Source organism: Gymnogyps californianus, chromosome 8 (assembly GCF_018139145.2).
Source record: "Gymnogyps californianus isolate 813 chromosome 8, ASM1813914v2, whole genome shotgun sequence".
Classification (NCBI taxonomy): domain Eukaryota; kingdom Metazoa; phylum Chordata; class Aves; order Accipitriformes; family Cathartidae; genus Gymnogyps; species Gymnogyps californianus.
In genome coordinates, this window is record NC_059478.1 from 12,763,350 (window position 1) to 12,781,737 (window position 18,388).

At 39.7% G+C, this 18,388-nt stretch overlaps 1 protein-coding gene across 7 annotated transcripts in view; it reads right to left on the reverse strand.

Annotated features, from left to right (window-relative positions):
- The window catches only part of NTNG1 (netrin G1), a 149,886-nt gene that overhangs the window by 53,812 nt on the left and 77,686 nt on the right, over positions 1-18,388 (reverse strand). For all 7 annotated transcript variants that reach the window (XM_050900912.1, XM_050900909.1, XM_050900907.1 and 4 more), the window contains exon 3: positions 5,328-5,500. In XM_050900912.1, coding sequence (XP_050756869.1) covers positions 5,328-5,500 — 173 coding nt within the window. The remainder of the gene's footprint in view (positions 1-5,327; positions 5,501-18,388) is intronic.

Sequence of the window (18,388 nt, forward strand, 5' to 3'; positions counted from 1 at the left end):
CTTCCTGTGGCTTTACAGCTTCCGTAAGCTTCATGAGCCAAAATTAATATGTAATACAAAACAGGAACAACAAGAAGCCTTGCTGTTTTGTAACTTATTATTGTATTCATATCTTCCTTTTTCTCTATGGAAGATGTTATCAAAATCATCAAGGAGCAACATTTTATATCTTAAGCACGAGTGTCCCATTCCTTCAAATTGAGATCATGTGGGATCCCCTCCTCTACCTCAGTCATGAAGTAGGCACTGGAAAGCTCCTTCCAGTTGTTTGGGAGAATGGGGCCCTTAGAAAATGGGACGCTATCTACTTTATGAGTCTGCTTTGACAGGACAGGAGGATGTGTGATCTTTTCAGTTACAGGGATCCATGCTACCTGGATTCCTGAATAGAAAGCTTGCCATCACACAACCTCTTGGCCAACTTCATTTAGCCCGGTCCTTCAAGACGGCTTTGTGTCAGGAAATATTCATGGGGAAAACTACAAACACAGATGAGGGCAATCAGTGCAATACTTCAAGTGCCATATTTTTTGCCAGAAACTGTTCCTGTGGCAGCTGTGCAGCAGTGATGCCTCGTAAATCTTTTCCCGTTCAGGGAGGATTAAGGCCGTGCTGCTGAGACAGAAGCTGTACTATCGGAGGGGGACCCACTGCAGGAGAAATTCAGTAAACTGATTGAGACTATCTGCCTAACTGTTGACTGAAAAGAACCACCAATGTTCCCCGTGTCCTGGTCAATCCTTTGTTTCACACTGAACTATGAATTAGGAAAGTCATGTGACAGCTGGGAGGCGGTTTTTGCCGAGTGTCAAGCACTTCTGGTACAGGTTATTGGTTGTGGAGGGACTGACAAAAAGCGAGCAGGCGTTGATGGATGGCAGCCCGGCACAGTCTTAGCTCTGTCTGATGGAGCAAAGAACGTAAGTGCCAAAGATGATCTAAAAAACAGGAGGAAGAAAAGGGCTAGTGCTGTCAGACACATATGACTGCTGAGGAGAAAAGCTATCTTGTAATACCAAGTATAGAGAAATTCAATAAGTTCACTTTGAGTGTCAAAACATATTGCAGAACAAACTATCCATAGAATGTGGCAGCACAAGGGAATAAATGTAATCACAAAATAGTCAATAAGATAGAGTGAAAATATAAAATAAATGCTATGCGGGAGACAAATGGGGAAATATCGTTAGTGCCAGTAAACAACAGAGTACTCTGTGTCTTTCACAAGCAAAGCATGGAAAAAACGTTTTGCCTTCTCCTGAAAAACTCATGTTGACTTAAAATCAGAAGGATACAGAAAACAGCTTTATATCAAGGTTTAGGCTATGACTGGAGTATAATCTAGAATGGTCTTGTATTTCATGAGCTGTAGCTTGAAAAGGTACAATAAAGTCTTACTGGCCACAAAAAAAGGCAGAAGCAGAACAGTGGAGACAACAGAAGTTCCAGCTGGGAAAGATTTGGAAATGGACATTAGGCTTCTTGTTGAATTTGAGCTAATTTCCCAAATTCAGAGAATCTCAAGAAAAAGGATCTTTTTATTTTGTGAAGAAAAATTCTGTTTCATTTATACAACTATTTTTAGCTGTATTTTATTTAAGCACACTCATATAAAAAAACTTCAAATCCATTTAAAATTTAAAATATTTTGGTCTTAGATAGAAAAGATAGAGTCTGAAAATAGGAGGAAGGAAGAGGATCAAAGGGACACTGTATTACTGGATTATACAAAGCGTCCCCAGGGAATTGAAGTAATATATGAAGGGAAGTTTAGGGTCAAACCAGAGAAGTTAATTCTATCAACATGTTCCAGCAACTATTTACAGAATTCATGCCTGACTAGGGAGAGTATAATGCTAGGGCTGCATTACTGACCGCACCATGGAGATGGTGACATAAACGCACCAGGGTAAGTGAAATTACATTGGCTGTGCAGAGAGTTTACACAATAATGCAATATTTCATATGCTCTGACACATGTGGCATTAAATCAGGAAGTGACAAAAGAAATGAAGCTTTTACATACCATAAATGATTGCTGCTTGTAGCAAGTAATCAGACAACCCACAAGAACAGAAGCTGACTTAGTTCTGAGTAGTACATAGGACCCCATTCAAGAAGTAGTTACCAGAGAACCACTTCTGGACTGCAAGTCAATATACTTGTTGAGAAGGAAAAGGATAAAAAAAATCCACTGCAGTAATATTTAATCTTCAGAGAGTGAGCAGATAAAAAGGAGGAAGTTAAAAGAAAAATAAAAAGAACAGCTAAAAAGATTTAATGCAAACAGCATGGAGGCAGGCTAGAGATAAAGTGTATGAGAGTCTCAGAATAATCACATATAACCCATCAATTTAAAAAAAAAATTATAAAAATCAGCTATCTTCTAAACAAAAATAACCCCCAACACCCAACCCAAAACAGCAGAATGAAGAAGATTTTGGAAAGACACCCTTCAAAAGTGTAAGTCATCTCAATGGAAAAAGATAGGGAAAAAAAGCATAAAATCTGTCAAGTTAAATATAAACCACAGTATTTTGAGAATCAACTTGCTACAGACATAAAAATTAATAATTATTTTTTGTTAAAATAACCACACTAGAAGCAGGAGGCCTCCCAGAGAGATGATTGGGTAGATAGGCAATCAAGGTATAAAAGTACTGAATACTAAATTAATTGTTTTCACTGATGTGCACAGCAAAGAAGGTGAGAGAGATTCTCACAATCTGAGGAAGTTTCTCAATGGCTATCATCATCTGAAGGTGTTTTAGAAGATGTAAATAATATTGAACAATAAGAATTAACATAAGGTGATATTCACCCAAAAAGCGTTTTAAAGGAACTCAAATATGACATTTCTGAACTAACTACTGTAACATGTAACCTGTCACTTATGTCAGCCTTGATGCCAGAAGAAATGTTGTAACTGCGGCACAGTCTTTAAAAAGGACTCACGGGGTGACCTCTGTAATAACAAAATATAAAGCAGACACATTTTTATGCCACTGTAAAAGATCCACGTTGTTCTCATGTCTAGAATATCACGTGTAGTTTTAGCCTCACCAAATACAAAAATGGCATCATAGAACCAGAAGAGAGCAAGAAAGCACAGATAACCAGAGATGTGGCATGGTTTTACATATGATAAGATTAAATAGATTAGGATTTGTCACTTAGAAAATAGGTTGGAGGAGTGGACATGTCAAGTCTATATAATCATAAATGGTATAACGGATGTAAAGAGGGATGCATAAACAAAAGGAAATACCTTTCACTCATTGTATCATTAAAACGTGAAATGTATTGCCATAAGATGCCACTGAGATCAAGCTTATGGCAGCTGGGTCTCTCTCTCCACTCAGCAGCTACCAACCACTGTGGGTATGATGGAGGGTCCAGCTCAGAAAGCCAGTTTATTGCTGGCAACTGGGAAGGCTAAGAAGAAATCCTTCATACTTCTTCCTGTTTGCCATAAATTCCTGCTGCTGCTCACTGCTGAAGTCAGGACTTGAGGGTAAGTGGAGCATTTGTCAACTCAAACAAGTTTTCATGATGCTATCATAATAGTAATAATAATAAAAAACCAGAAAAGACTGCCTATTATTTGCAAAGCGTTTTGATTTTTGATGGAACTGTATATCTGATGGAATTCAATAATGTTGAAAGTTGTTTTAACAAGCTTCAGGCATCCTTTTGGTGGGCGCTAATTCCACTGTTCCGTCTGGTGTGTGCTCAGCTGATTGGAAATGATGTAACTGCCCTGGCAAGCTGCATTTAGAAAGATCCCCATTCTCATGTTCAGATGTATCTTGTCACTAGTTTAGATGACTGCTGGGGTAGCAACTGCATTATATATATATATATATATAAATGTATATGCGTGCATACATATGTATGTATGTGGGTATATATATAAAATATATAAATAAAACCAACCTCATAAATCTCACCATTTTTTCTGAACAAAGCTTTAAAGTATTAATTCTGTGAGCCACACTCACTTTTTATAACATGCGAAAAAGTGAATACTCTTACAAAATGTTTTTCCCCCACTTTTTGGAACTTCATTTTTTTTCTGCTCAGTAAGAATTTTATCATAATTTCATGCCCCCACACTTCATGGCTTGTTACTTGGTCTATTACTCTCACATTTAACTTGATAAGGTCGTGCTTCCTATGATACTCATTTTTGAGTTTTGATTCTTCACAGCTGCTGCTTTGAAGTCTCAGATAACATTCTGAGCATTGCACATTGCTCCTGGTTTTAAACTTTTCATTCAACTGCAATACAAAGCTCTGTTTCTCCCAAATAACTTTTCAGTAAAGTGTTATATTCTAATATTCTAAAATGAATGTTTTGCTTTTAATCAGGGCAAAACTGTGGACTCTCTTCTTAAAAGCTAGTAACTTCTGTCAAAAGGTTTGGTGATTTATCCTCATCTTCTTCAATCCTTTCTTCAAAGGAATTTCAGTCTGTTACTCAGTTCAGGAGGATTCTGAATCATTGTGTATTTCATATATGCATGAAAGGAAGAACTGATGCTCATACTTGTCTTTGTGCCCTCTCTTTCAGCACCATGTTCTTTTCGACCCAGTCCTGTCCAGGACCGGGAAATGCAGCTGTCAATAACTTCCTTTGGATAATATGAAGTGTGCTGGAATAGCGAGTATGCGTGTTGTTGAATGGCTATTAGCTGGAAACAAGCAGATACAAAAACTCAGGTTTTGCCCTCGCTTTCCCCCTTCAACACTTACAGCGATCTAAAAGAGTGCACGTGAATCTGGACTGCAGGTCAACGTCAGGTAAAAACTTCCTTTACCAACCTTGAGATCTTTAGTTATTAATTGGAAAAATTTGGTCTGAGATTTTTTAACTTTCTTAAATGGACAAAAAATGAGCAAGGACCTCATCTCACACATTGAGGTGAGGTGGTTTTGAATCTCGAGGCAATAAGGATGTATGAATGGAGAGCTGAGGGCACCACGGCTGCAGCAGTACTGCAGATATTCCCACGGGTTTCTCTCCTCTGTGTGTGCTTTTTATGTGAAGGGTCCTAATTTTTTCATTCCTTAGCCCTTTCTGTGCAGTGTCCAGGGATTTGTCTATGGACACAAACATGCAGTTCTCATGCAAGTTATTTACAACCATGTGAGAGCACAGATGATGTATACTTATAATTAACGCTTACAATTTGACACCTTGTCCAATTATATGCACTGGGTCATAAAGAAATGACAAACTTTTGCCAGCATTAATCTTCCTTCAGAGTTACAATACGGGGCAGAATTCTAGTAATGAAATAACCTTATTATACAGAACTACTTACAGATATTAGCAGTGCCCTTAGGTATAGGCAGATAAGAACCAGGGCTCCACGGTCGGCCCTGATAATTCTTCTTGCATTTTCCACAGTCTGGGCCAGTTGTGTTATGCTCACATTCACAAAGTAGTCTTTTGTTTTCTTCTTTACAGCCAGTAGCGTGAAGGTTGCACTTACACCTATTTTTAAAAGGCAAAAAAAAAAAAAAAAAAGTGGGATATTATTTAGAGGTGAGTTTAAGTTCAGATTAAGTCTCTAGTAAAGCATGTCCTATGGCAACCACTCTATTTCTCCGTGTTGTGCCTGTATTATTGTTTTAGCATGCTTTACAAGACACCACTCAAATAGCATGTTGTAATATCTTCAGCTTGCACAGGTCTAAAAGCAGTAATCTTGCAAGACTCTAAGATGCTGAATCTTTTCTTGTTTTCACTAACGCAGCTCCACTGAGATCAACTAAATTATTCATAATTTTCACTACAGACAGGTCTATAATCTTGCAAAAATTCAAGAGTTACTCACTACTCCCAGGAGCAAAGCAAGTCCTCTGCTTATGTCCTTAGAGAATCTGGCCCAAATTAAGATCCAAATTAGGCCCTGGGAGTCTGAGAGAACAGACTTCAATTAGATATCCTCTGCAATGCCACACTTCAGTAGAAGGGAAGCTCACATGGTGTTTTGCCATTCTTGTTCAGCAAGTACTCTCTTGCTCAGAAAGGAAAAATTTTTTGCCTGCTTTAATTTGATATAGTTGTAGTAGCTGAAGGTCAGAGGAAATATTTTGGTAGGCACATTTAGTTTTACTTAGGAAAGAACACCTAATCGAACCTTGTGACAAAATCATTAGATAAACCAGATTCTGCATCTGGTCTTGGAACAATTGTATTTTCCTTAAATTCCCCTTTTTCCCTGAAACTAGGACACTCACAGAATAGGAAGCTAGTTTCACAAACAGTAAGGTCTTGTCACCTCTTTCCATCCCTTTCCAACAGATGTCAAAACCGGCTAAAATCTGTTTCTGTTTGGGGCTGGAGAGAAAACTAGTATTTAATGACCTTGTCTGTTTGTTTTCCTAATGATTGTACATCCAGCGATTTAAAGGGTTCTCATGTGGGCATTTGTCACCTGTTCCATACAGTGACCAATAATTAGAGCAAAACAACACATGGAATAGCCAAGTGCAAATTAACAGCTGTCAAGCTGACTTCCATTTGGAAGGAATATGACCTGAAGCAACTGGCCACATACATATATATCCCCAGGGTAAAACAAGCTTGCAGTTGTCTTAAGTGGCTGCTGGAGAAAATCCACAAGAATCTGTAATACAGTAGATGGTGGAGCATTCTCCTCAATGCTAGAATGAGGCAGGTGAAACTGCTGTTATTTGAGCAATGCTCATTCTAAAGAAAAACAGGTTCAGCACCTTTTCAATTGAAATTACCAAAATGTATTGAATACGCTAGACAAAAGAAAGTGTGATTCATTTTTATATCATTTCCAAAATATTGATGCTTAAAGACTACATCAATTGTAAAGTAAATTTTCGATGACTAGCCACTGCAGAATGAAAGATGCCTGTCTGAGTGTCAGTGGATGAGATATGCCTATTCATGTAGAGATTGAAGATTTTGGTAAATGGCACTGCTATTAAGAAAAGTAACGGGTGGTTTTACTGTCCACAGGAATATGAAAATGGAAGACTCCCAAACAGGAGAGATACACAGTAATGACAAGACCAAAAAATAGAGAGAGTCAGAGGAGAAAGAAGCAGGAGAGACTGTGGAGTCACTAGAATAAATGAGAGGGAGGAACCAACTGGATTTCTTTCAGGGGGAGATTTCTATTTTATTGGAGGGACTCATCAGTGTCAGAGGCAGCAAACTGATCTAGGCAGGAAGAAAAAGCCAGCTGATTCTGAGGAAAAGCTGTAGTTCCTAGGGTTCTGAAAGGGTGCTGCAGACTGGCAGGGGAACGGAGGTGGGGGAAAATAAACGTAGGTACATCTGCTAATTGGTGTAAATGTGCACAGCTCTTAATAAGCACCTGAAAGTAAAGAATGGTTGTGTCAGAAAACCTTGTGCAAAGTCTGTCTGCACTTCTTAGATGCTATACTTGTCATATGTTCCTGAAGAGAGAGACTGACCCTTCCTCAATTTTGCTTGCATGGTTAAAAGTCTTGGGCAGACTCTGGCCTTCTCCATCTCCCTCTGCTTCTATCCAGTCCTGTCTCATGCCTCTTCATATATATACAAAACATATGCATATATTTATATGTATGGATGTATAAACGCATACACAAACAATTCCCATAAATTCTCATGCATATTGATTTCCTTTTATTTCCCACATTCCCTAACTCCGTGAGCCATCTCTTCATAGGTTGCCGCCTCCTTTTCCTTATTTCCCAGGCAAGAGAGCATGGACAGCACGGAATAGCTCTGCTGCCTGTTCTGGTGCCCAGTTTTTTAATTTCTTAGGGCAAGACTGCCGCAGAGGAAGTGCTTCTCAGCCCAGAGTTGTGGCATCATGCCATGGTAGCTGTTCTGTGGTTCACACAGCAGGGCCCACGCAGTACAGCAATGGGCAGGGTTTCTGCAGAAGGCATCTTCTGCAATTTTAGCCACCGAGCTCCAACAGACAAAGGGAAACTACAGATTTTGGAGGTCTATGTTTCTACCAAATATGGGCAGGTTTTCACAAAAAGAGCAAAACGCATTTTCTTGTGGAAGTAGTTGGGGACCTTCTGTCAAATTTTAAAACCCTGTTAACTGAGATTTAAAACATTAGCTCTCATACAGGCATTGAGAACAAACACACACAAAACAGACAATGTAGGGACATCTTAGCCACTTAAGTTTCCTAAATGGAGGAATTGCTAAATGGCTCTTCCTGCCCTAAACCGGTAGAATAATCACAGATTCATTCAGTCAATGCCTCTCTGCAAATTAACTTATTTGGATGTTTCATATGTGTTTTTGAAAGCCTTCCCAGCAGAGTCCCCCAGAATACTGCATCTTTCCTTAAAAGAAAATTCCAAATAATACCATGTTTAAGAGAAAGGAGAGCAAACTTTCTACTCCCTCCAATTAAAACCTCCCCGCCCCCCTCCCCCCCAAAAAAACCCCCAACCAAACCAGCAATGGGGAGAGAGGTGTAGCCTTCTAGGAGTATGATTTAAAGTGAATGAGAGAAAACAACAGATCTGATCACTGAAAAAAAATAAGGGACTGATCTAAAACCTTTGCGGGCAGAGAACAGATAGTCAAAACCTAACATTGACAACTGAGCAAAAAAAGAGACGACTGCTGAATAATCCTAAAACCACTCAGAATTAGTCAAACTTAGCTGTGTACAATTTCCAAGGCGAAGAAAGTACGGAACAAATGTGGTCACTGTGGTTTTCTACAAGACTAGCTAAAGATCAAAGATCAACGTAAAAAAATACATTTATATTAAAAATGTCAAATGTAGAGTTAATGAGAGCTAGTTTAAGTGGGTACAAAAAGAAATGGTTAAAAAAAAAAAAACCCAAACCACAAAAGGTCAGACAATGTGTGGCAAAAACCATTACCTTTGCCTTCTTAGTATACAGCCAACATAAAAGTTGGGTTTGGTTTATGATCATTAGTGTCACACAAGTATGAAAAAATCTGTAGATTAATGAAATCTGAAGAGATTAAACTGGAGTTCTTGTTGATGTCAGTAACTATACATAGGGAGTAAAAGAGCAGAAGCATAAGCAGAAAAAAGACATTCAGAGGACTGAACCACAGAGGCTCTGATTCTCCTCTTACTTGCACCAACTTTTTGCTGAGGTCACAGATCTCAGAGAGATTAATCATGATTTCCACAGCAAATCAAGGACATAGTTGAATACTGAATGAGTGTAAAACGCAGACAGTGCTAAAACTGAAAGAGAACAAAAAGCATTTGTGGAAAGCAAACTGAACGCAAGTTGGAGGGTACCGTGTCTGGGGAAAAACAAGCCACTACCAAATTCTGTGCTGTATGTGGAGAGACATTTTTACTGAAACAGGGAAATAGTCTTTTGTATACTTCTGGGTTTTTAGGAAGGCTGCACTAGGAATTGGGCAATCTGTCCCAGGGACCTCATCAGAGTGTATGTATGGACAATCTCAGAGACTTCTGCAAAGAAGAGAAATGCCTGTTGTGCTTGAGGGACAGACTTCTCTGGGTGAATGAAAGAAGTAAATGTGCGTAGCAGGGCTGAGAGATGACTAGAGTACAATAAAAAAGCTACTTCTATTTGTGGGATAAGCAGTAAGGAGAATTGAAATATTTAAGGTTATAGAAAGAAGACTATTTAGGTAAAAGTACCATCCAGACGGACCATGAGAAAACCACACTTGCAATGAGATATATTGGATTGTGAGCAGTGTGAAAATAAAGTAGCAGAGCCTGGACCTTAGGCATTTCAGGTAACTGTGAAACAGCTGAGCACCACTAATCTGGTAGCTGACTTGGGCTCCTGTCAGATCACTGTCAGGATGTGGGCATCAGCTTCCTATGGAAGACTGCCCAAGTTCAGAGTCCTTCATCTGTCTCATCTTTTTTTAAGGAAGATTACCTTTCTTTTCCACTCCAGAGGTAAGGAAATATTTTGTTACCTTATGTGAATATCCATGATGATAAATTGTTACTGAAAATCCTAGCTACCATTTGTAATTTCTTTAAACACTTGCTTTGAAAGGCTGTTCCTAGCTGTTACTGCTTTAAATCTGAGATAGTAACAAAAGGCTTAATTAGATTTACATACAAAGCGCATTAAACACAAAATTTCGTATAGCCCTTGTAGAGGCTTCCATTAGAAGAATGTGGTCACTTTGGCTGCATGTATAAGAATTGAGAAGTTCTGAAAACCTAAAAAACCTGCTTCCACATCCTGTGTACTGAGTTCCAGATGACTATTTCATGCCTATATAGTTTCTTGAACTGCAAAGAAAAAAGTCGAAGCGCTTTACAAGGTATTACGTATACATGCCCAGAAATGCAATTACTGGGTAGCAGTGGGTGGGTAGCAGCTGCTTGGCACGTCAAGTGGGTTTGCATGTGTACTGAGAAGGGATGATTGAGGGAGCTGTAATAAGTAGAGCAGGTTTGAGAATACAGGTTAAGGTATGGCAAATGTAAGAGGACGTATGCTGCAGCCTTGGCACTGCACTGCCAAACCGCCTAAGGATAAAGCAAATGTGAAGGGCAAAGTGCAGTTCTGAGATACAGTATATGCTCACCATAAATGGCATTGCTGAGGTCTAATGCTTTGTACATCTTTACAAAGAATGTCTGAAGTCCATGATTATAAATATCAACAACTCCATGAGCAATTAGGTTACGTATGGGGAGATGCAGGCCTCGAAACAGGTTTCTACCTGAAGGGAACAGTTGTCTGCCTGATATATCTGGTGACAGTTTTTGCAGACTTTTTTCTGTTGATCGTTGTGGGAGTGGCTCTGTCAGTGCTGAGCTTGTGGAAGTAAACGCCACGTCCCCACAACACTTGTCTGCATTTGGAAACTTCCATCCTGATGTTTCCACAGCTCAGCTGCTATCCATCTTGCCAGTTCAACCTGTGAGGACTCTTCCTGCTAAGCAGCCTGGTTACAGCACACGCAAGAACACATTTCCCTCCAACGTGCAAATTCAATTTTGAATCGCTGGAGATTGATATTGCTGTCCAACGCTATAAACTCTAATTGTGTGGGAGAACAAATTTGTTTTTCTGACCACTCATCTTTGACAGACTCATTGTTTTGTCATAAAGCAACTGAAATGATATTTTTGGCAGTTACATAAGGTGCAGGAAGCACTCTGGTGTGTTGAAGGAGCAGCGCTGTTGTAGTGGGAGCAGGAGCCCCAGGCGCGCTGCATTCCTCGCAGACTCTATTTACATACAGACAACTGACATTAAAATGCTGTAAATATCACTAAGGTAATTGCTAATAGCGTGCTGATGCTCTTGCATGTGAGTGCCAACCAACAGACTGGGGGTCACATGAGGGGATCATTTATGTGGAAGAGATCATTCATGAGAAAGACAGACGAGAGAAGCTCTTTGATACATTTTTAACGACTAGCCATATGTTCCTCACTTAGATACATCTTTGGATCATTCTAGGTCATCGCCAAAGTTTAGAAAATCAACTTAAAACCAACTTGTAAGCCCTCTGCACAGACTCTTCACTTTTACATGCCACGAGTCAGCTCTCTGCTCCCAGGTAAGCAAAGCCTGAACTTGCAGAGGAGTTGGCGTGTTTGCTCTTCACATTACTGCCCACACAACGTGGTGCACACACAACGTAAAATACCATCCCCACACAGTTTTAATTAGGCATTTTAAAACATTGTTAGCAATGTTAGGAGCCTTAGTCAGCTCCTCAGTGCTAGCAACTACTTCCAGCACCTTGTTACAGTTGTCCTAAAGGATTTGGCCGTGTTCAGCATGACATCAAACGTGTTAAGGCTGTCATCTACATTATGCCTCTCAAGCTTACTAATGACCTTGAGGCAGCTTCATCAGTGAGATTTAGTTTTCTAGTATAATGTAGACAAAGATGAAAATTCCATGTTGCAAATACATTTTAAGTGATACCTCAGCCATGAAGGAAGAAGAGAGACGTGGGTTGAGAAAGTGAAAGTTAAAATATAAGCACCTTTAAAATATACCATGAAATCTTTGGGATAAAACCAGCTTTGCATCTGAATCATTAATTTTTCAGGTTTTACATAATTTTTTTTTTTAATTTTTTTTTGACACTTTATGAGACAAATTCATCATAACTTGAGAAACTGTCTGTACAGGTAAGTGACAAACCTCTTGCACCATTCAGTGTACAAGGTAAACATCATGAAAATACTTAGATAAGTCTGTTTTTCCTTTAAATCTCTCTAACAATTGGAACATCTTTTCATAGAGGCTCACAGTCTCAGAAACATCACGTCTGCTGAATATTATTATTCATTATATCATAGGATTTTTCCATGTCATGTGAAAAAACCAAAATATGTTGGTCCTTATTCTAATTTCCAAAGCTTAATAGATGTCTACACAGCTTTACTATTGAAGCAGATTCTGTGGGGATGAAAATAAGTATAAAGGACACTGTTGTGAAGAAAGAAAATGATTGCTGGCCAATTTATTTCTGTGAGGATGGAACAGACAGTAAGAACACAGACATAAAAGAGGTAACAAGATAATTACTGCAATCTAGGCTACCAGTGCTCACTGCAGGCACTACCCGTTTGAAGAAGTTCTGAGCTAAAGTGTCAAAAAACCTAAGGACAGTTGGCAACCAGAAAATGGCATGGGTTGCTGGCTGAAAGTAGGTCTGCTGAACAAATGTTCCAGCTCACGTGAAGCAGGAAAGTCAATTCTGGTTTTTATTCAGTACTTTTTGAGCCATATGAATATCTCAGGTCCACGTTGCCGTATGGAATCCAAGTCCAAAAAAGGCACTACATCTTTTTCTGGAAGTTATGAATAAGACCTCTGTGGTCTGCTGGTAAAATTTAGCCACTGTAGGGAGAGTAATGAAATGTGAGTCCTTTCTTTCATTTGTTTATTTCTGGAAACGCATTTGGTCACCAGTCCTTCTCCCTGTCCCTTTCCCTGAATTTATCTAATACATCATAATCTCCCACTGAAAAAAAAGATTCCTTTGTGGAATGGGGCTACATCAATAATAAAGGATAAAAAAAATTCAATAATAACAAATATAACTTTGTATAGGTAGATATATTATTCTTTCATTTGCAAAGCAAGGACTAATGCTGGATCAGGTTTTTAAGCTTCTTAAATCTGTAAGTAGCTTTGTGGCTAGAAAAGAAGTTTAACCTGTGCTCGGTAATACTGCTGCACCTTAGTACCTTAGAATCCAGAGATTTACAGAAGCCTCTTCAACTTTACTGTTTAGTTTTCGTTGCTAAATTTGGGAGGAAATTGAATTAGATTCCCACAGGCAGTATGGAAAATTGGGGAAAACAGTTTCTTATTCTCCCTCAGCTGAATATAATATATCTAGTGGGGAACAGCAAAACCCAGGCACAGAGAGCATGTTTGCTTTGCTTTCTCAGTGGCCTACTTCCAAGCAGTTTGCAGAGCTTGAAATTAAAAAAGAAAACAAAGTCCAAAAGGGCAGCATAATTCCCCTTCCCACAGGAGCGAGGACTTTCCAAGGCTCACAGAAAGTGTGCAGGGCGTAGAACTGCCCACTGTTTGCACTAAGCCAGCCCAACAATAAGAGTACACAAGTGCTGAATTTAAATATTAACATGTTTATAAGATTTATTGTGTTCACACGCTAGTAAACGTTTTTATATATTCTGATTATTTAAATGGGAACTACTGTCAAGTGAAATGCTGGTCAATACGAACAAGAACTACAGGCTCACTACTGATCGATTTATATCTCAACCTGTATTTGCTTAGTACGTTGTCTGATAGATGCATACTGTCTTCCTTTTGAAGCCAAACGTTAGTGGGGCAGGTCCTTCTGGCTTCGCCACTCCTTTCCCCTGCCCCTTTCAGACAGAGGACCACAAGCAACCTTACCTTGCCAAATAAACTGTAAACGTTTCTGAAATGCAGTAGTTTACTAGATGACATCCTTCCAAACAAACAGAGGCAACTGAAAATGTTTACAGGCTAGATCAGCAACACTCAGAACTCAAACATAGAAAGGAGGCGGCAGTAACCTATTAAACCTCTTACAAACACCTCAGTATTTAAGCATTTGAAACTGTTCCGATTTCTTGGCTAGATAAAAAATGTTACAGACCAACAGATATGAAAATATTCAGACTTACTTCAGTCTCTTAGGTCCAAAGTCTAAAAATAATCCAATGATGCTTATGCCTAGTAGAACAGAACAGCTAATTCTGAGTCAGAGTTATTTCAGCTTGCCACATAAAAAAACCCCTATCCTTAATATTAAATACTTAGATACACCTAGCCAAGTGGAATGGCCAAATGCTTTTTCTAATTTTCATTTCACATTCTCTAAGTGTTAAAGCTGAAATAAATTTGTCTGAAAATATGGCTGCTGTTAGCTGCTGTAGGGAACTAACTTCCATCTCTTTCCCAAATATTCGTTTTTGCTTTTTCTTCAGAGAGATTAGTTTTCATGGAGATGTGTCAATAAAGAGTGGCTATAGAATCTGCTAGAGTTTGCCAGCAGCATGTTCTGCAAATAATTTCACCCATGAACACAGTTTGCCAGATTCTTAGCTGATGTAAATCTATCTGGCTCCAGCAGAATCAACGAATTTATGTTAGTTCATGCTGTCTGAAACGTGGCCTAATTTGTTTCCAGCTTTCATTCATATTATCCTAGGCTTGGTGGCTGTATTTTTCGATAATGGCAGATAACCTTTTTATCATTTTGAATGGCAGGCCCAAGACCTTGAACAAGCATGGGGTGGAAACTGGGAGTCAGTGGAGGATAAGGAGCCCAGGTGTGATGTGTTTTTAGGGACACGACTGCTGAGAAGGTAGGATGCTGGTATTTTACATTATTTCCATGCATCTATTTTCCTCTAATCTTTAACCTCAGAAATAGGAAGCTTTTCTTATCTACATGAAGGATGCTGAACGGGGACCATGGCAGTCACATCTCTCCCAGAGAGGAAGCAAAATCTCTTGCTAAGATGAAGATCAATAATGACAGCTTCTTCCAGTGCTACCAACTGGTCATTTAATCTAGTGATTGTTTTGGTAGGTTCCCAGGCTACCACTGAAGAACGGAGAAAAAGCAGCGGACGTAAACTCTAAGTTCATCAGTGTTACGATTAGTTTTTCTTTTTCCTTCTCTTCCACTTGAACATTTCCTTCTTTCTCACTGGAGTCCCTTTGGTCTCACCTACTAAGTTGCTGTACTTCACACAGCAATCAATGTCTTGATACATAGATGGGGCGGGATGGCAGAATGGGAAGCACATCTGTTGCAGAGGTACTACACAGCTTAGGTGTTCTGAGTTGTCATGATGCATCACATGTGTTTTAATTGGTTTGTTCTAAATATCAAGAAAAACTAGGGGACAGTAAAAACCTGAATATCCTCAGCTGCCCATACTGTTATGCATCAGAGAGAGAAGAGCTACCAGGACAAGAATGCAGCGTGCTCTCCCAGCTGGAATAATGCAATCTGCTTGGCAGTACCCTGTCATTATCTGTCTGATGGTGCAAAAAAGTTAAGGAGCATGCTGGCTGAGAGTTGACTACTGCTCATTGCCATCAGGATATTAAGGAAGCAAAGTTTTTGTTATTTTAATTTTTTTTGCTGCTGTCCAACGTCCTGCTTAGCCAGGCTTAGTTTGCCATCCATCCATTGGGCAGTAAGTCATTATCAACAAGGCAATACATACCAACAGATACCCTAGACACACCTTCTATTTTAATCACTATAATACCACCAGGAAGAATTTAACCACTGTATCACAGCAGTTGTAAAAGTCTGTACCGCAAGCTGCTAGATCATTAAGAACGTGACACACAAACCTCAGATGAAAGGTGCAGCAATATATCACTACAAAGTTTTATAGCTTACAAATTTAAAAACAAAAGTTAAAAAGTCTTTAGGAGTCACTGTTTCTTCTCTTTTCTCCTGATACAAATCTGAACATTAGATTTGAAATTCCTGGCATTGCGTTAATGTGCATCACCACTTTTAAGTTTATTGAGAGACCAATTTTTCTGGGTTTAATTTAATTAATACCAGTCTTACATCTGCTCAGCAGCAATCCCAAGAAAGCTGCTCTAAGATGCTAGTGCTTACACCAAACTTCCTGTCTTTATTTGTAAGTAGTATTTCACAGTATCAGCTGCCAGCTGGTACCCTGTATTCTTTTTCCCAGCACAACACTGAAAAGGAACAATTTTTTGTGTGGGAGGTCTAAAATTGTGGCCATTAAATTACCATCCAAGTGGACACGGTTACAATACCATTCAAAAATGTTACTTAACTCTCTGCAATGGGAGAAATTTTATTCTTGCATGCAGCGATACCCTAAGTGAGCTGTTACAAATTTGTGTCTACGATTAATGTTGGACAGACCTGGCTGAAGCAGAAATATCTTTACTTTAAGCGTAGAGAAAGACTCAGGGTGTAGCACCTATTATTGCGTCACAGTAGGGAATAAAGTATTTTCATGAGCCATTGTCAGGGGAGCAGCGTTTCTGCTACAAGAGAAACAAGCAAGGTTAATTTCATACTGATTTCGATAACTTTTTGAGGACTATAATAGAGAAAAGCAGCATAAAAATATCCGTGGTGCGCGCAGAATTCGACACCAGGGAAACCAGTTCTGTGAAGCAGTACATCTGCTGCTCTTTTCAAAAGATTTTAAAGCATTTCTGTTTAAGAGACCTCCTATGGACTCATTTAAAGGCATGAATGTGCCCCTCGTAGTTACTGCTGCAGGGACGGTATATACAAAAGAGCGGGGTATGGGCTGTAACAGGTTGCCTCCGAGGGAGAGAAAATATGCCTTATGCTACTCTGAGCAATACTCCTGGGAGAAGCAGCTGATGTAAGCCCTAACTCAGTGCAGAGGCATGCCGCTGCTGCTGTCCTCGGCTGGGTGTCCCTTTGCACCCCCGTGCAGCTGCAGCAGCTGTTCGGGCAGGATCCCTGCACATAGGCACAGAATAGCCCACCCCACATACGTCTACTCTTGGACACCAGGTTTCACTCGAAAAAGTGAGACCTCTCTGATAGCTTTAACGCAATGAATAGCTTGGTCCTGTTCCTACTGCAGTCAGTAACAGGAAAGGCCTTTCTGTGGGGCCTGGTATCAGGATTTAGTGAGGAACCTTCTCCTCTGCTCATTCTCTCATAGGCATCTGCTGTGACCAGCTCTGCTTTTAAGCTCTCTTGTTAAGTTTATGTCTGTAGGTGAGAGGATTTTACAAATCAAACAAAGCCCTGAGGAGACTTCCACCTCCCTTCCAAACAAACACAGAGGCCAGGGAAAGATTTGTTTCCAAGAAGAAAATGAGTCATAATTCAGAGAAAAGCAAATGCAAAGCAGAATCATTTACGGAGGTTGTCCAACCCTGCCAGAGCAGCAGGTTCAACCCAGCTCATGGTGGCTCCTATGAAACAGCCGGCTGGGCAGGCTCCTGCAGTGACAGGAGCCATGCAGGACGTGCCAGGGAAGCGGAGTCGGAGCAAGGGGTAGGAGACAGCAGGAAAGCTTCAGGCAGTTGATCAGGAGACCCCACTAACCTCTCTTTTGAAAACTGCCAGAAAGAAGTCAGACTTTTCTCCAAAGAGAAAAGGACTATTGAACATATCCTTGGGTTCTTTTGCTACATATTTTGGCCACCTTTTGCTCCAGGTGTACTACCAGTACACACAACCAGCAATAAAGCACACATAAAGAACAAAGGCTGAGCTCTCGTTCCAGTTAAATTTCTGTTAATAAATATAGTTACACACAATCTAACAGTCCCTGAAAAGCCCAGGACTTAAGTGCTTTAAAAAGACATGTACTTCAAAAGCAGATTTCCTTTCTTTTATCTGTCTTGTGTTATAGGAGATGTGTGGGGGAAAGGTAAAGAACTGTTGATAAAAGCACACTTTAATTTTCAATATCACTATGAGATGTCTAGGCACTGACTGGACATCTAGGAAAACCACCGGGATAAGCGAGGGCATAGCAGAAATGTAATTCAGGTTGTTCTCTTTTGAGAATCCTGAGAATCCAGACATGAAAACTTTTGGCATACGATTTAGTGGCCTGTCCTCTTGGTAGATATTTTTAAATGATAAATACGTAAAATATTTTTCAATTGTGAATACACAGCCTAGCCCCAAATAACACTTGATTCTGAGAACTAGCTTAATATTCCTCTTTTCAGGCTTATACGTTGCTCCTCGTCTGCACAGAAGCCACTGCCCAAGAATCATCACTGCAACCACTCTGAAGGGCACCTTTTTACACAGGTCAGCTGTGTCCTGCTGTTCCCTGCCAGTGTTTTGCTGTTCTGCTGATATTACTTCTAGGTGTTACCTGAGTTTAAGGACTTTGAATCACCTCTCTCCGTCTGC